The sequence below is a fragment of the Pseudopipra pipra genome, chromosome 15, assembly GCF_036250125.1.
Source record: "Pseudopipra pipra isolate bDixPip1 chromosome 15, bDixPip1.hap1, whole genome shotgun sequence".
Lineage (NCBI taxonomy): Eukaryota > Metazoa > Chordata > Aves > Passeriformes > Pipridae > Pseudopipra > Pseudopipra pipra.
In genome coordinates this window covers 14,835,272-14,854,697 of record NC_087563.1, presented here as the reverse complement: position 1 = coordinate 14,854,697, position 19,426 = coordinate 14,835,272, and the positions used below count along the sequence as shown (strand labels likewise).

The 19,426-nt window shown below is 39.8% G+C and overlaps 1 protein-coding gene across 1 annotated transcript; it reads right to left on the bottom strand.

The window, feature by feature from the left end:
* Positions 1-803: 803 nt before the first annotated feature.
* On the bottom strand, positions 804-17,650 carry GFPT2 (glutamine-fructose-6-phosphate transaminase 2). Its single transcript, XM_064672121.1, has 19 exons — positions 17,595-17,650; positions 12,914-13,021; positions 12,189-12,287; positions 11,352-11,477; positions 10,728-10,786; positions 10,089-10,223; positions 8,574-8,635; positions 7,550-7,629; positions 7,165-7,282; positions 6,328-6,491; positions 5,696-5,791; positions 5,493-5,590; positions 5,027-5,147; positions 4,714-4,871; positions 4,463-4,577; positions 3,732-3,859; positions 2,854-3,021; positions 2,270-2,431; positions 804-1,662 (listed from the first exon to the last, which is right to left on the bottom strand). The coding sequence occupies exons 1-19, from the start codon at positions 17,599-17,601 to the stop codon at positions 1,618-1,620; spliced, it is 2,049 nt and encodes a 682-aa protein (XP_064528191.1). The 5' UTR covers positions 17,602-17,650; the 3' UTR covers positions 804-1,617.
* Positions 17,651-19,426: the final 1,776 nt, after the last annotated feature.

Genomic DNA, 19,426 nt, shown 5'->3' with positions numbered 1-19,426 from the left:
TTATAAAAAGTACTATACCAGTTTCCAATAAGTAGCTCCTATTACAATCCAGTGTGATACTCTCAAGCTCTTAACCTACACAAGCATTCAAACAACTCCATTAAGAACCCAACCTGCAGAGGAACAGCATAAAGAAACTTTCACTGGTCAAGTTTTTAGTTAATAAAATGTAGAAAAATTAAATATTATGCTTTCTGACCATTTGAAAAAAAAAAAAAAAAGAACACTAAAGAGCAGAGGACTTCATGTGTGAATCTACCTTATTTATTTGGAGGTTTGTAAGTACTTCCCTACTGGAAGTTAGTTCACAGCTAGCACAGTGTGCTTTTGCAAATGTATATGTTAATAAATGGGATTTTATCCCTAGCTGGAAGATGTACTGAGTATTCTCTTATGTGCCAGTATAGGGTGTTGAAGTTTCTTTTATATAAATTCTAATATCAGGAGTTTAGATACTATATATTAAATGCAAGTTTATGGTAACTTTTTCCTGGCCAAGGAGGCAACTTTATGACCATGAGTAACATATGTAAAAACACAGGCACAGAGTCTCTTTTCACCTGCAGGAAATTTCTTTCCACATTCATCTACCTCAGCAGAAGGTAGAAAGCAAAGGTTTAATCAAAAGCTGCTGTGAACAACAGTAGAACCTACAGGGATGACACTGCTGTGTCAGTAAACGTCTGGAAAACATCTCAGATCTGAGATGTGGAGTCATCAAGTTAAAAAAAACCAAAACAAACAAAAACCAACTAAGAAAAACACAGACAAACACACAAAAAAACCCCAAGCCACAAAACAAGAAGAATTATATCATCTTTTAATAGCATTGTAATTTCATTGTACCCTCTTCAAACAAAAATATCACTTGAAAGACATCCAGTTCCCTTATTCTGTTGCACCGTACATGTTATGCAAATAAGAGCTAGGGTGGCATAGAAAACAAATGTTCTAGATGTTCAAATTAGTTGAAAGAAGCAGAAATTTAGAACATAGCTGGGAATTTACAGCCACAGAATAACTTTGCAAATGACTGGTTAAATATGAAACACAGATGTAAAGGGGAGGAGAGAAAGGTGGGGAGGAAGAGGGACAACAAATTTCCAGTTTGAGGCTGAAGAAGAGAAATCCCCAACAACTGTACATAAGTGTCAACATGCTCAGTATTTACATTCTGAGCATTAACAATGTTACACATAAGCAATGTACTAAAAAAATAACTTAAAAAAAAAGCTATACAATTGTAGTTATAAATACTATATCTTTAAAACTAGTTAAGTAGTGTAGGCTAAAAAAATGTTCACAGTTACTCTGGAGAGAGCTGTACATATATATATATATTGCACAGTAGAAAAGTTCATTCAGTATACCATGTGTAAACAATTTTTATCTTCTTTGGCAATTCCAGGACTTAGAGGAATATTTGCTGTGAGCAAAAGCACTTGGGTACAAGGCACATCAAAAGCTTTTTAAGCTGCAAGGTAAATCCTTTTGACACTTTCCAGTCAGCACTGTCATTCTCTTTAGAAAAAACATGTACCTATCAATTGAGAACAATACATTTCTACAAGTATAACTCAGAGGTCTGGTGACAAAAACATCAGCTGTTCTTGGCTGTTATTCTACAGTAACAGATTTGGCCAAATTTCTTGGAAAGTCCACCTAGAATGAAGAGACAGACTTTCAGTATTGACAGAGTAATACTGACATTCTGCATCTGACAGTTCATTTAGTGTGTTTTTTTCAGACTTCCTAATGAGTTCTGCTTTATTCTAGGCACATTAACACACACAACAGACTATAGATCTGCAGATAATGACTTCCAGCTGAATTCATCCTTGCTTCCAAAACCCTCCTAACAAATACAGATTTGTTTTGCTCAGGGTACCCCTCCAAAGCCATCATCATTATCAAACTGACACACCTACACATCAGCAAACCAAGCTGCAGAAAGCATTGACCTATTTTAGGTTAAACTACAATGTCACATTTTAAGATTTAGTTCTCTAAAAAGTCCCATATCTATTCTTAACTAATCAAATTAACAAATGATCTTTATCATTTTTTAGAAGGATAGCAATTTAAAAAATACAGAACTAAAGAATTGGCACTGAAATGCCACCTGTGCCACCGTAGTCATGATAAGCTCCTCTAACTGTTATCAAAGTCCTCTGCTACATATGCCATACAACTGGGTCTCTCACTTTACACTGGTAGGAGGAAGTTCAAAACTGCACTAACTGGACTGTTAAATATAGAAAGCACTTACATCATATCCTCTGAGAACAGCCAGGTGGAATGAGAGCAACTGAAGAGGAATAACACTCAAGATTCCTTGAAGGCAGTCAACGGTATGAGGCAGCTCAATGGTTTTGTAGGCAAATTTTGAGCTTTCTGTGTCTTCTTTAGAACACAGAATGATTGGACGACCCTGAAAATACAATTTTGCACTGGTAAGTGAAGAGCCAACCTAGAACTGCTTTGAAATATTGGTTCACAGCATGCCTGTCTATGTTTGAAGACACTCAAGTATCTAACAAAGGCAATGCCAGTCTAATGACTTTTGCCTTTCACTGTATTGTGAGACTTGAATGTTTTCACCTTGCAGAGTTTTAACATTATTCCATTTGCTTCAAAACAAAAAAAAACTAAACAAATAAATGACCCACATGCTATCTTTTTCACTGCTGGTCTTAACCTGTAAGACAACCCACAATGCAGATGTAGTAACTTATTTATAACTTTATAATTAAAACAAAATCAGCAGTACATCCTTTTTTGGAGGCAGAGCCAGCAGCAATACAATGTGCACAATCTCTTTTCCTCTGACACTGTAGTAGTTAAATATCCTACCTGCCGAGCAGTGACCTGTTGCAGAGCATTCTGGCACTTGGTGAAACAGGGATCCTTCATTATCACCATGATAACAGGCATTTGTTTATCTATTAGGGCTAATGGCCCATGTTTCAGCTCACCAGCCAGGATCCCTTCAGAGTGCATATAGGTGATTTCTTTTATTTTCTGAAAAAAAAAAAAAAAGAAAAAAAGAAATGCCATCAAGTTACTGGTAAATCAGAGGAGAAACAGCAGCCACAAGAAGCAAAACAGCAAAGTTGTACCTCTGCCACTTCAATGCAGACATGTGGTATCAAGTTGGTATTTTCAAAGATCAGTTATTAGTGATAACACATGGGCTGTCTGCTGGGATTTCCAACAGGCTGTGGGTGGAAGCAGAGCTTGCCCAGGCACATGCATTTGCAGATAAAGAGCTGGAATAATCAACAGGAACTTTAAGAACCAAGCCCCCAGCACAACCTTGGCTGATGTAGTCTACCCTTAACACTTCAAACTCCTCTGAGAGATGGGTATGTGTCCATCCACCAGAATGCTCATAACATAATTCATGAGTTTCCTTCACAAGCACCTCTTCTCAACACCAGCACATTGGGTTTTTCTGATGTTATTTTCAAATGGGTCAGTAGTGTAAACTGTTAGGTTTTTGGTTTTTAAATAGATCCATTAAACGCTGCATTTATTACGTGAAAGAAACATGAAACTGATATTGTATCCAGGTTCACCTTATGTACGTGTTCAATTAAATGCTCCTAGTTATAGATAACAGCTTTACTGCAGCAGAATTAAGTTGTAATGAAATATTAGAAATAATCCATGTTGCAGAAGCCACAAAATCTCATTTTAAATAACATTCTACAATATTGAGAAGTTCTTACCAAAGCTCCTTCCAGACAAGTGGCGTAATTATACCCACGACCCATAACCAGCAATGATCTTTGTTTGTACAGTTCAAGAGCCAAATCGTGTATCTTCTCATCCAAGGACAAGACTTCTTTAATCATCTCTATTGAGGCACAGAAAAAAAATATTAAATTTTTTTTAACTGGAAAAAATAGTTTGCTTGTAGTAGCGTGTTCTAATTATCTAATAGAACAAATACACTTAATAGAATTCAACCACTAACTTAGTAACTTTGACTGCAGTTTAAGGATATTTTCTCCAGCCTTATTTACAGTAATAAATTTAAAGCTACTATTGGTTTAAGCAGTGCTCATGCATCCCATTTGAATTTTTAAAGGAAGTTGTGAATATCCGTTTTAAAGTCACCTTGAATTAGTTTCCTTTTATCTATCCTGATTTAAAGTGGAAGGCTTTAAAAAATTCAAACTGTCAATTTAGGAGATCAAATAGTATTTCTCATACAAAACTACTTTATTGTAATTAGAAAACCCAGCCCATGAAAATTCCAATCTTCCTGCCAAGTTTCTTGGAAGGGTGCTTGTAAAACTGGCAAATGGTGCAGAAACGAGTAGTGCATTTTTCTCATATTGTCTCCCTTTCAGTAGGTGGGGGAGAGTGAAACTTAAATGAGAAAGAAAAATCCCTGAGGAGTATTTTATATTGCCAACATCCCCTATGCCTCCTCAAACCCAAAATATCAATATACCTGGCAATGATTTTAGTCCACTAATGATCTCCTGTCTCCTTTTCTGCAAGGAAATTCTGTCTTCAGACATCATTAGGCCAAACATTACAAGAGACACGAACTGGCTGGTATAAGCCTGCAGACAAAACAAAACATTTAACAGCTAAGTCTGCAGAGAGTTAATATGATCTCAGTTTGAAGTGCTACAATTAAAATTTTAATTGGATTCCACAGGGCTGAAGCATCAAAGTCAGACACTGAACAGCAATTACCTTTGTGCTTGCCACACCTATCTCAGGTCCTGCATTGATATGTACCCCACAGTCAGTCTCCCTGGATATTGAGCTTCCAACTGTGTTTGTGATGCCAACTGTCAGAGCACGATGTTCTTTACAATACCTCAAGGCCATAAGTGTATCTGCAGTTTCACCTGGAAAACATTTGCATCTTGACTTCAGGTTGGCAGAGGATAGTAATGATTCCTGAAAAGCATAAAATTCTACATAACTGTATTCACACCCACACAGCGCAAAATGCGATGGAAAGCAATCTTACAGCACACACTCAACAGTAAATGCAGCTCACCTGACTGGCTTATGAAAAAGCACACATCATCCCTGAATACAGGGGTGTTTCTATCCAGGAAGTCACTGGCAAGTTCCACCATCACTGGTAATTCAGTTAATTCTTCCAATACTTGTCGAGTCTGTATTCAAGCAGCAACACAATATTTGTTACTATTGCCACCCATTAATGTCTGGGCATCTTATGAGTCAGAGATAATCTAAACGGATTCTTATGAGAAAAACTGATAATAACAGCTCAGCAGAGCTTTAAAAACCAAGGTGAAAAAAGTCAGCTTCTAGCATGGCAAGTTAATGGGCATTGGAGTATTAATAAAGAATATGGCACAAAGGAAAACTAAATAAAAGGGTGAGACCCCTCAATGAAATACAAAGTTTGAGATAGAAGAAAAAGCAGATGAAGAGCTGTTGTCTAAAACTCCAGCAATTAAGAGTTACGTGTGCATTTGAGCCAAGGCTGAACATACAGCTACTGCAGCGTGGTAACTGGTCCCACAGCCAATAATGATCAGTCTTCGGCACCTTCTGATTTCCTTCAAATGATCCTTCAGCCCCCCCAGCAAAACTGCAGACAAATAAATATGCATATATCAGTGGTGCATTTTATTTTCTGATTGGTATATTTACAGTTTTCAAGCCCAGTGCAGCCTGAACACCTGCTCTGAGTTACCTGTGCTGCTCTCAAAATTCACCCTTCCTCTCATCGTGTTGACAACTGATTCTGGCTGCTCAAAGATTTCCTTCTGCATGAAGGCACTGAAGTTACCTGTTTACAAAAGCATGACATGGTAATGCTTAGGTTTGTTATTTTAAGCCTATTCCAGATATAAAGAGAACTTTTAAGACAACCTGTTGTAGCAAGATAATTTGACTGTATCAGCTTAAACAAAACCTTAGGAATAGGCAAGAAGAAAGGCAGGATTGGTAATTCACTCTGGTTGGTTGGTTTCATTTCCCAACACTGACAAGGGAACTAAATTAGTTTTTAAGGAAACTTTTGTGTTCTGCATAAATTCTTAGTTTACAATCAAACTCTGCCAAAAATTACAATATGTTAACATTAGTTACATTTTCACTAAATACTGAACTGAATAGAAGCATCTTTGACTTTTCCAAGGCTAAAATGGATAGAGCGCCAGACTGCTCATGGTCTCTCAATCTTAAAATTTGGAATTGTCAGCTCCCAGTAGAAATAACCTAAATATAACTTTCACAACAAATCAAGAGTTTTCTCCCTTATCTACTTCACAAACAGTAACCATCCATCTTTTATGATATTCATTTGCAGATGTTTCAACCCACCCTTCATGATTTGCTGCAATTCCATCTGCAAGGTTTGGATGGCCCGGGAAGGATCATCACTGGCCGAACGCTCCAGACGGTGAATTGAGAGCTTCCCATCAGTTACTGCTGCAATGTCATCATCTTCTAGGAAAATCACTCTGTTGGTGTGCTCAATGATAGCACTGCAGAAAAAAAACAGAAACAAAACAAAACCTGACACATCAGAGCTTGTAATAGTAAAGCAATTAAATATGTCACAGCAGCACTTCCAGCCGCGCTTCTGTCTCTTCCTTTTGGGCACAAATGCAGATAGAGTCATCTCAAAGGCAATGGCTCCATCTGCTGCTCCTCCTGCACTCTCACAGCAACCCAGAGGAGGCTCAGGAACCACTGCATCAGTTCCTGCTGATCTGGTCTTGCCTCCCCCTGTCCCTAAGGGATCCTGCTAAGGTCCCGACCTTGTTTCTGACATAAATGTGCACCTGATGTCCAGGTATCTGCCAAGCTTGGAACCACACCACTATTTCCTCTTTTGACACCACAACCCAGACTGACCTACAGTCTGCCCAAATATTTAGCTGATATTGTCCATTTCTACCCAAATTACTTTCCTGCACTGGATGTATTTCACATAGAGGTCAGCAGCTGGCTGCACTTGTTTGAAGCTCAGATGCTGGTGACAAGCCTTCACATTTTTCAAGTACCTGAGCCTGGGGGCTTTATGAAGTTACCTGAATTAAAAGCTATTCTATCAGAAAGCAATTGTACAGCAGCAAGACAGCATAAGATTTCCAGAACTATCTCACTTCTAAACAAGAACCAGTATTTTCAGAAAAGTTTAAATACTTCTACTACCTTGCATCTGAAGCAAAGAAGAATTCTACTGCCTTATCCCCAACAGCATGAAGGCAGGTTGAGCTGTCCAGTCTTTTCACTCGGGAATTGCAGATGTTCTTCACATTCTCAATGTTGCCTATTAAAGAAACCAGATATTTTAAATGCAAGACCAGTTCTGTTCAAGTCAGAGATTACAGATCATACAGGTTCAGGATACCACAGTAACACAAGTATTTTGGGGCATGGGTCTTTTACATGAACTGCACATTCAGTAGTATAAAAATATAATAGCTAAGAAGTTATTTGGGGCATCAGCTGGTACTTTTACAGTACAAAGACCAATTAACCCGATTTCTAATTATAAAATAACAGTAATTTTAGTTCTTAAAAATAATCAACTTACATGTTCTATACAAAATAGGAATCTGTTCAGTTGAAAGCTTGTACTTGCTCCTTACCCCAATGAGCAAAGGACTCCCCCTCCTACAAAACGGAAAACAAGCAAGTTCATGAAGAGAAACGTGCACACAAAGAAGTCAAAGGACATCTGTGAAGTTGAAAGACAGTATCCCATCTAGCTTCCTAAGTAGAAAGACCCTCCTCAACCATGATCCTAAAGCCATTACATGGCAGGAGTTAAATCAGCTTGGCTTGCTTCTGTAAGATTTGCCAAATCATTGCTGCACCTCTGAAACTGTAGAGTATGAAGATAATTTTTTTAATTATATGGGTCACATGCCACACTGAAGACTTAAAAAAAAAAAAAAGTCACAGGAATAAAAGGACAAGTCACCCTCCACCATCACCTCAGAGTACAAGACTAGCTTCTCTAAATACCCTCAGTCCTAAAAACCCAAACCTGAACCACATATAGAATAGTTCATTTCAGAAGATGTTCTCCAGCTAGAGTGATGGTACAGCTGGCTGTTCCACAATTTTAATGCAGTCCTATTTTAGACCACAGAAGCAATGGGCTTTTAGGTTATAGTATAAAACAGGCTTTATTTCCCACTGCCACTTCATTTGCTATTTTAATATCCTTGCATTTCCTGAAAGTTGTTTTCCAAGTCATAAATAAAAGTAGAACTTAAAGAGAAATCATAAGTGCTATGACAACTATAGAACACTATTTGTATAACCTATTACTCTGATGGCCTTTTAACCAACCTGAATATACCTATCTCAGTCTTTACTCCATGTGAAGTAAAATTGAACAATATCCTTTCTGTCCCTTTTTTGATATAGGACAAATGCCAGCATACTCTTAATACAACTTCACAAACAGAAGATACGCTGAGTTTTTTTATTGACTCACTGACTTTTGGTTAATTAAGCACTTTACACATCAATATTCTAGTATCTTTAAGAGATGTTAGCCTTTTTTAACCTACAGCATGAATTATGTATAAAATTGGACTTTTACTAACCTGGTAGCAACAGCTTCACCTGGGTAATGGATGCTCTTGAAAACCAATGCAAAAGCACCTTCCTGGAAACCATGAAAACAAAAGAAAAAAAAAAAATACATCCTCAGCAGTTTATCTCAATTAGTTGCATCCCATTAAACTGGGGCCCCTCTCCCTGAAGAGGCTCTGAAGGAACACTCTTTACTGCTATCAGGAATCTCTTCCTGGAGGGCAGACTGCACCTTTAAAGGAATTGGCCATGGAGCAGAACAAGCCAACATGGACATTAGCAGTGCAACAGCAGAAAGATCAGGAAGTGAGCACTTAGCCTCTCTTTAAAAATAAAAACAGAATATAAAATAAAAATAAAAACTTCTAGGGTTATGAAAATGTCAGACGTTACTCATAATCAACATGAAGACTGTTAGACATTTACTTTTAGTAAGACTGTCAATAAGAATGTGCACGCAGTGCATTATCATGCATTTTCAGCTAAAAATGTGGAGTTACTATTTCCAGTTTAAGCAGCAAATTCTAGTTAATGGATTTCAGAAACAAAACGCACACCAAAAAAAAATCCAGAACACAAGAACAAAAGCCAGAAACATCTCTGTAGTACTAACACAGCTGGCAAACTGGAGGAGTATTCCAAAAGCAGGAGCCAAGGCCCCCACACTTTGCAAGCAGAGGAGAGATGGTGACATTCCCTCCTCTCATGGAAGGGCCCCAGTCAGGCTGTTCTGCCCTTGTTCTGTGGCCAGGTGAAGCCACCCTTCCCCTCAGCTATGTGGCTTCACCACTATTCCCTCCTGACCCACACAGGCCTTCACTCCGTGTGTATTCCAGCCCTGCTCCAAGGAATCCTACAGAGCTGCTTTAAAGAGGAGACAGGGGTGGTGAAAAGAGTGTAAGAAACTGCAGGAAGGGGAGGGAAAACATCTGCCCAGGGACTGGGGGAGGAAACAAAGCCAGCTTTCTCCAAGTTTGCAATGCAGCTATCAAAGTTTTCAAGCATTCACATACTGAGTAACAGTAGACTCCCACTTCACAGTCTGGAAATCAGTACAGTTTGTCAGATCTAGTTCCAAATAGGGGAGCCAAGGCATTGGCCAAACTTGAATCACAGCAGTGTTTTAACATGATCAGAATAGCCTTTAAGAACACACTGCCCTTTATGAAAGATTTCAACCCCCAGAAGTTCCTATAAATTTTTTTTTTTAAATTAAATTTCTTCACTAAAAAACGGCGATAATCTCTTGCTTAAAAAAAAAAAAAAAAAACAGACAACAAGAAAACTCAGTGAACCAAACCTACTGCTGCTACAATTTAAAGATTTAACATTGAAAAGCCTTTGAAGTCTCCAAAATTTTAATCTCATTTCTTGGTTTATTAAGCATTGTTTAGAGACCTAGAAGTGTTATTTGCAGCACCTTCTAAGAATTCCTGCAGAGGTTCTAAATGCATAAATGCAGAATTTGCAGGAACCCCACAAGTAGCTTGTAAAGTGGTACAGGAAAAAAGCAACATCCCACTTACCAACTGTTGAATAACTCTTTCTACCAAGGCTGAAAAACTGGTGTCCTCACTCTCTCTGTTGTCATACATGTATTTGATCAATTTGGGGATTGTTTCTGTATCTGTTTCAGATTCGAATTCGTAGCCTTTGCTCTCCTGAAATATATAGAAGAGTAAAAAGCTTGTTCATCCTCAGACAAGAAGCACTGAAGAGTCTCAGCTGCCTCTCACTAGAAACTGCACAGGCAGAGCACTACATTGGACTAGTGGCTAGAAATCACTATAGACAAAATATAAAGACTTATCCTGTCATAGAATAAGTCTCTTTGGGAAATAACATAATAAGACATGTAGTAAGACTTGTTTAGCATCTGTCAAGAAACAAAGAGACAGGAGGGAGCCCACTCCACACACCCTCTCAAAGAGTCTGAGGGCACAATCTGCTACTCTACTCATAAATATTTCACATTTAGGATTACAAGAACATATTGCACTTCACTAGCTACTGAGTATTTTTATTAGGGACACTTCTTTGCACTAATATTTTATAAATTATATTAAGAAACCTGAATTCAGATTCCACCAAAGTCATGAAAGATCTGACAGTAGTTGGTGGAGCATTTACTTTCTAGTTTTAGAACCAAGCTGGCACAGACTCACCAGAAATTTTCTCAGGTCCTTATAATTTGTGATGATTCCATTATGGATAACAACGAATTCTAAAAGGAAGAATACACACATTCATCAGCAGTGAATAATTAAGATATTTAACTCAGAACATAAAATTAAAGGGAACAAAAAAGCCCTTAAGAGTACACTCAAAACTACCTCTTCTAGCTTTCAAACCTACAGTTTATCACAACATGGAGAACAAAAGCAGAACCTTACAAATTCTGACCACATATGAAGGCAGTTCCAAATCATGAAGGCAGTTCTAAACTACACCTATTAGAAGAGAATCAAGCTATCTCAAGTAAAAAATTATATGAAATCTCTCTTTTCTGGGCCAGGCAATATTAACCACTTCACATTTTCAATCTTACCTTTCATAACGAGAATGTTGTACTTTGACTAACTTGCAATTTTCAGAAAACAGATTTCATTAATTTTTTACAGTGTTACTTTAGCCTGAGAAGAGAATATTTTATTGTGAAAGTGTCCAGAATGGCAACAGCTCAACCCCAGTATAAAAAATAGATACCATAACATTAGTAATAACATATGTGCTATGTGGATTGAATCATTTCAGATTCATACAGTTCAAGTGCTGCAGAGATTACGTACCATTCCTTTTATCTGATCTCTGGGGGTGACTGTTTATTGCACTTGGTACACCATGGGTTGCCCAGCGAGTATGAGCAATTCCGAAATGTGTTTCAAAATCTGTTTTTGAATCCAAGTCATCTTGTTCTATAAACGAGAAATTCAGTTTACTGAATATTTAATGCTGCCTCTCTCTCTCTCTCTCTCTCTCTCTCTCTCTCTCACACACACACACACACAGTAAAACAAAGAGAATTCTTACAAGCAAAAATCTAAAAGTTATCTTCTGGCTTTTTTTTTTAAACCATTTGCTTTCTCAGCATTACATTTCAGGAAGTTCAAGCTACTGTGATTAAAACTTTGTTTGCCAAGACTGGGGCGTTTTCAGCCCATACCAACAGCCAGGCTAACAGACCCCATTACTACAAATTATAGCGTAAACGTATTAAAACACAGCTTCAGTTCTTCACAGATGGAAGCACTGCATAAAGCAGATTGTGATGACAGCCAGCTGCTTAAATGGTCGTAAATTCTGTCACAGTGCATGTTTCAGCATTTCAGCCCTCCAGCACAGAAGTCACGTGAGTAAAGCACCAAAGGAGCCCAGGTTTTGAACAAAGAAGCAACCAAAAGAGGGGACAGTATACTGATAATTTCACAGTGCTGTATCTAAATATCAGCTTGCTTTTAAAGTGCAGGTTTGAGGGGCACAAACAGTTTAACTGATATTGGATTTCACAGTGCAGTTATTTCTGATACAAAATTATAACTGCAATTTTACGGTCTGGCTTTCTGCTGAGATGCAGATTATATCTGACTGGGAGGCCAAAGTAAAGGGGTCATTTTTAAGACACTTACTGTACAACTCTTCTTCCAAGGCCTTTACTTTTCCCCTTTTCTTAACTAGTTTGATGAATCTTTCTTTATCTTCATTATTATTTCCATCAATTGCCACGCCTGCAATATAGGACACAGTCACAAGTGTTATTTAAAACATTAAATACACTGGATGAAGAAAAGACTGAAAAAATACAGACAAGTACACACCACTGAAGCAATACTTTTAAAATTATCCTTGAAAGGGATATATTTGAAGTCTGTTGCAAGACTTGTGTATGTTCAAATGAAAGTACATGAAGCCTATATCCACTGCATAGATCAAAACATACATGAGCCATCTCAAATTTTGCTTAAGGACAGTCTGAAATATTTTGCCTGACGAAATGAACCATCTCAAACTTAAATACAAGTTTAATCTTCCCCATCCTTTCACTGGGACTCACATGCACAGAAAAGGCCGAGGCACAAACTATATGGCCCTGTATAGAGATCTTCTTCCTCACACCCTGTTTGTTCTGCTCATGTGTACTAAACCTCAACCATCTAATTACAGAGCTAAATACCCCATTTAAAGTCCTGAGGAAAGCTGAAGTACTCCAAGAATCAAGATAATTAGTTTCGATCTGGTAATCTGTGGAATAAAGAAAGAAAAATCCAACGTGCCAGACGTTGAAAGTACCCAAAAAAATCATGCAGTGAGCTCCTAGTTGCTAAAAATTAATTTGTTGAGTTGGTTTACATACCTGCAGAGTCATATCCTCTGTATTCCAGTCTCTGTAATCCTTTTATCAGGGTTTCATATATTTCCTTCCGAGTACGAGGCACTCTGTAGTTCAGATAAGCAAAAATTCCTGTTTAAAGAGAAAAGGGGAAGGAGGGGGGAAAAAAAAAAGCAAAGATCTTTTTTAGAATTTGCATGCCTTCAGACTCAATTTAAAACCCTTTAAAACTAATATCAAGGAGAAGCCCTAGAGGCACCCAACCTACCACTTAGTACAATTCCTCCTAATGCGTTTTTGAATGGAAAAAGTTCAAATACAATAAAGGACTCGAGACCCTCATTTTCACCACACAAAACATACACTTTCCTGGCCAGCTTCCCTTTCCTCATGTTACCCACCAAGAGTTAAACAGTGAGGAGAGGTTAAAAAAATTCTACTCTTCACGAAAACCACAGCTGAAAATGGGAACATTGTGATCTATTTCATATCCAGACATTCAAAGAAGGAATATATTCACCAGGACTAACACAAGGAGACTTTTGTAATCCAAGTCATGGCCTTAAATACCCATGGGTAGGTACTACGCACAACATCCATTTCTGAAAGGCTCCAGTTTAATCCTCCATACAACAGGCACTTCAGCAGGAAGAGAATAGGGAAGAAAACATGAAGGAAGGGCAGAAGTCAATAGGGTAGGACAACAAAGGAAAGAAACAGAAGGTACAAAACGGGGTCACCCAAAAAACAAGCACTCGCCCTTTGCACTACCTCAACACAATGGTGCTGCCAAACCAAACTGAGACACGAGATCCCTGTGCCTGCCCCGTGCTACTCAGGTCAGGTCTTACAGAGGCATCACAGGGAAAGACATGAACTCTCTCCTTGCCTACTTGGCAAACAGAGCCTGGAAGAGTCTGAAAGTCTGATCCCTCTTCTCTTGAATAGAGCAGTCATGGAACAAGAAGAGGCCTTTTTAGTTTTGGGGTTGGTTCCTCACCCTAATTCTTTTTTTTTTTTTTTTTTTTTTGGAAGGCAAAAGTACACAAGTTTTTTTTTTATTAGAAGGATTTTGTGGATGTTGTTTTAGATTTAGAAAAGGTATAACAAAGGATCACCTCTGCCTACTGCTCTTCCTGGGACTCTGATATTTATAAGGATACATTAGACTCTTTTACTAAGTTTTGCAAATCTGTACCCCAATGAAACAGAAACAACTATTTCAATAGTTTCTTCAAGCAACAAGTCAGGACCGGAGACTACAGTCAGAAAAAAAACAGACTTCAAGAATTCAACAGATAAGCAGTTCAGACAAGTGTTTTAGATAGGGAAAGCCTTTGTTTGAAATTTAACACCCTCTTCCTGTTCAATTAAGGCTTTTGAACTGTAAATGGCTGTAGTGAAGAAGCTGTTATAATGATACACCAATAAATCTCCCTTATAAATATTGTTGTGAAGTTGGTTACTCCACTGGTTTATAAGCTGTTAATACTGTTGATTTGACAGTGAGACTAAGAGACTATTACATTTGCCTCTGAATTTATTTTGGAAAGATTAGAGCGTGGAAAACGCTTTTCTGCTTTAGAAGTGAGATTTATGAGGAGTTGAGCCTAATTATTTCTAGAGCACACAATGTGAACAGAGATATTAAGACAACAGTTGCATTTAAGGAGGTATTTGGGAATTTCAATAGCTAAGTATTGCTCTTCATGGATGCTTTGAAAAATAATGCCTCTGGTTATATAGTCACTTCAGACTGAGAGCCTGTTGATAATTTTCCCGGACAGATATTTGCTGTTCTCTGGCACTGACCACGAACCTCAAGAGCAGTATTCTCCAATTCCTTCAAATACAAATTTCTCAACATCATTCCAAAAAATTGCCACACACCTCACTTCAGATCCAACTCTACTTTCTAGGCCAGATTTCACAATGAATTTAAGACTCATCAGCCTTGTATGTTCCATGTGGCCTCCTTGACTACAGAGAGCTCCAGGAAGAACCTTCCTTTGGGATAGTCCTTACAATGCTACCAGTGTGCTGAGATTGTTAAAAAGATCCTTGTTTCCAGGGAATTGTAGCTGCACTTCCACACATGTGAATTGGAAGATGCAGAAGTCACCAGAGGACATTTACAATGAAAACAATAGCTGCAGCCTGACTTCAAGGAATATATTATAAACTCTTCTAGTTAAAGGAAATCAATCTCACTGTTTCTCTAATACGTTTCTGTTTTGTGATTTATCCACTTGCATGTTTCTTCCCTCCTCAGTCATTATTTTGGCCAGATTCAAAGCACATTACTCAACTTATTTAGAAACAACTTCTGATAAAGACTTCTTGTAGCTTCATCCCTTCTGGAAGCACACCAGTATGACTGAATCCTAGTTGAATCATACTCATGATAAGAGTTTTGTGATGCCAGCAAGTTACTTTTTAATGACCTCCCCAAGGTATTAGATCCCATTTCCTGAGCTTGCTCCCCCCTGAGGACACTCAAGTACATATAAACATAAAATCCAGTGAAAGCATCTAAAAAGTGTTTTACTAGGGCGTTTTTCTCTTGATCTGAGAAAATCTAGTTCATAACTTTCTGTACTTGCAGAGTTTGCACAGAAGCATGAACTAGGTCGATCATGTATGGCTTACCTTTAGAATGAAACTAAAAGCAGAAACAGAAGGTTGTTAAAACATCACTAAAACCAGCTTCAATCAGATGCAAACACTGAAAGCCAGACTCTCCCTTTATATTTCCCCTTTCAGGATTGCAAGTAGAGCATCAAGAGGAGGAAAAGTTGTTGTGTTTTTTTTTTGTGGGAAAATTCCACAAGAACTCCTGCGGTAGCAAGACTTCACCAAAATCAAGAAGGGGGCAGCCTATGATTGAAGTTGGAAAAAAATTATTTATTTTTTTAAAAAAATAAAATTATGCCTCTACTGGGGTAAGCACAGTGTTGGTGCCAGAAACTTAGCTTTGAGAAAGTCCCAGTCCGAACTTCACATCCTGATGAAAATAAATTTGATATAAAATAGGTAGATCATCAGTTTAAGAGCATCTTAACTGTTTTTTAAACCCTGCATTATTTTGCTATACTGTCTGCTTACATATGAGTGTGATAACATCTCAATTTTGTTTTCTTAAGAGCATGTTTATAGCTTAATTTATGACCTACATATGTTCAAAACATAAAGCAGTGTATATAAATCTTCATGTGCTACCAGAAGTCAGACAAAACACAGTAGAATGCATTATCAGCACTTAAACCAAGAAAGATATGCAAAACTAAAAACAACAAAAACAGTAATTTAGAAACTACTGGTTGCAATCTCAAGAGCTCCTGCACTTCCTACAGCAGATCAGCATAGCAAGCTGGGGGACGTTTTTCATGGGAACAAATGTCACATAAATGGTCTCTAAAAGTTGATAGGAAAAAAACCCTAGCACTACTCTCACTGCACTTCATGGATTGCTGCTGTTTGCCATTTCATACTGACTCAGTTACTCCACCCCAAGTCAGACGTTTTACCAAACTCCTTTAAACCCTGTTAACACCCTCATTTCCCAATCATCATACAGTCCAGATTTGCAATTTTTTTTTTACATTACCACTACATGTCTCACTGCTTAGTGCTTGCCATCAGTACCTTTGGGTGGCTTAGGCACTGAGCCACGTCTCTCACCTGAAGGGGTTTTGTTTAGAAGACACCAGAGTTTGTCTCACTGATAGCGATCTGTCACGTAGGAGCTCAAACAATAGGAGCTCGCACAATATCACCTCGTGTTTCCATTCCAGAGAAAGAGGATTGCTGAGCTCCTTGCTCTTTCTGAGGTTACAATCAAAGAGGATGTGGAGGCAGGGAAAAGATATCTAACTCGGAAAGCACAATTTTGGGAGCAGTAACTCAACTCACTTTCAGTCTGCATCTCACAAAAGAGGTTTTGTTCATGACGACTAAGTACAAGTGCAAATTTTTCTGCTTTCAAGAGAAGTATCCTTCCAGACCTGAGTGATGTCAGTGACGGGATAGGTAAAGTTTCACTGAAGTTTCCTCCGTAGCTAAATACAATTGCATTACCAGCTTCTGAACCCACACTTTGATTTTAATCTGATCCAAAGTGTATCTAAGCAACTGTATACATGACGTAGGAATTATCTTCACCATCTCATCTTCATTAAAGGAAGGTGGATAAACGCTCATCAGTTAAGAATTAGGCTCCTTCACTGTCTTTGTTTGAAAACCACAAAACTCTCTCTATCGCCGCAGCTGGGAAATGAGTCACGACTAATATCTAGTCCTGGATTAGGAAAGACAGAGCCCAGAGCCTCCAGCAGCCCGTTCCTCAGAGGCAGCGGGACCAGGAGGAGCAGAGGTTATCCACGCACCCGGACACCCCCGGAGCAGCCGGGCACTGGGAACAGGGCGATTCCCATCACAAGGCGCCAGTCACGGAGGGCACGGAGGAGGGAGAGTGGGGGGAACTGAACGACCATCGCCTCTCCCTGGGAGAAGGGGCGGGCGGAGGGGCTTCACCTTCACCTGCCAGGCGCTCCCTCTCCTTCCCACCCGCCAAATGGGATGCCAGTCCCGAGCGATCCCGCAGCCCCGGCGCCCCTCGGCTCAGGGACAAAGCGGCTCTTGTCCCGCACCCCGGCAGAGGAGGCGCCGGGCTCTGCCCGCTTTGTCTGGCGGGCCCGTCACTCACCGCACATGGTGACACCGCACGGTCCTCCCCGCTCCCAGCACACGCAGCTCCGGCCACAGACCAGCTCGGGGCCGGCGCTCCGGCTCTTATAGCGCTGCCTCCCCGCCCACCGGCCCGGCCCCGGCGGGGCCACAGCCCCGGAGGGGGCGGTCGGGTCCTGCCCCTGCCCGGCCCGACCCTTGCGAGGGCTGCGGGGAGGTCTGCAGAGCTCCGCACACGGCGAATCACAGAATCCGAAAGATTGGAAAAGACCTCCAAGATCATCGAGTCCAACCTTGGACCGATCACCACTCTGTCAACTCAGCGCCACGTCCAGTCGTGTCTTGAGCACCTCCGGATGGGGACTCCACCACCTCCCTGGGCAGCCCGATCCGATGCTTGGCAACCCCTCCCATGAAGAAATTCTTCCTGATGTCCAACCTGAACCTTCCCTGGCGCAGCTTGAAGTTGTGTCCTCTCGTCCTGTCAAGACAGGATGAATTCCAAGTCCTCATGTCATGCCATGAGGTGACTCAGACTGGCTCAGGGATTTTTGGCATGGCAGTAACACCAGTGAGACCTGGCTGTGTGTCCACGGACAGCATAAGGGGCGTTTTTTGTGCACTAATTCCAGTTTTCCACCTCCCAGTTCCATGGAGGAGCAGGACAGGTGGTGAAAGCAGTTCCTCCTGTCAGGGCAACTTGCCTGGCTTGAGGCAGAGGGGCTGGGCAGCCCCTCTCTGAGCTGGACAGGGGAATGTGCCCCCTTTTCAGCCACAAGCATTTACAAACACACACTTACAAACACACACTCAGCAGCCCAGTTGATCTGCACAGGCAGGACGGGCACCACCTGAGCCCATGCTCAGCTGAACGTGGCCACTGGGCTCCACCTAAGGGAGAGCCAAAACTCCTGCTCAGCCTCTGAGGTCTCTTCCATGTACTTGGCAAGAAAGAAACTGCTCCAGGAGCCTCTTCCAGCCTCTGCTTCCCCAGCCAGCCTCTCTCCTAGAGGCAGACACCACGAGGATGAGGAAAAAGCCTGGCCAATATTTTCCTCAGGGCACGCCTGAAATTTGTCTCTCGTCCCAGGGATCCTCCTCTAAGCAGCTTTTAAAGCAAGTGCCTTGCAGCACACTTGGACTGCCAGCGTGCACAGAAGTAGCTCAAGATGCTATTTGAACAAACAAGATTTTTAAAAATACACAAAGTTTCATGATATAGTTTTTCTTCCTTATTAAAAAGGACCAAAATATTTTATAGACATGATCCTGGTTATCTCATAGAGTTATTGAAGCTCAAGCAAAAGGTGTCTTATTTAACCTAGAACTCAATGGTTCATTTTCTCTTGCATTTTTTTGCATAAAGTAGTGATTCCCTCAAACTTTGTCACTTTTTCTCTTGATGGAGAGGTTGAATGAAGGATAAAGTTGGAACATCAACATTTCAACTACAAAAAAACCTTTTTGTGTCACTTTAAGGGTAACTGTCTCAATTTTAAGGTAAAAGCCAAGATTTATAAATATTTTCAAGTCATAAAATTAAAGAAAACAGTGTTAAAACTCTGCTTTAAATTAGTTTCCAAAAAGGAATAAATTAAGTGTATTTTTCACTGTGTGTGTGAAACAGCTATGACACCATGCTCAGTAAAAACCACTATTGTTTTCCTTCCCCCAGTCTCCCAGAATAAGACCAAACAGGCCCATGATTTGTCACCATTTCAGTCCCAGCTCTGTCACTGGTCTGCCATGTGACATCAAGCAAGTCATTTTGACACTCCATTCCAGTTTTTCTTGTCTGTTTAGGTAACTTTGCTTCTCCTCTAAAGTAATCTCTGATCTTGTTTCCCCCAG

Coding starts and splice junctions, on each gene's coding strand:
- GFPT2 (XM_064672121.1), bottom strand. Junction 11,478..12,188: donor CTTGGAAGAAGAGTTGTACA/GTAAGTGTCTTA, acceptor TCTCGTTTATAG/AACAAGATGACTTGGATTCA. Junction 2,432..2,853: donor AACAGGTCACTGCTCGGCAG/GTAGGATATTTA, acceptor TTGTATTTTCAG/GGTCGTCCAATCATTCTGTG.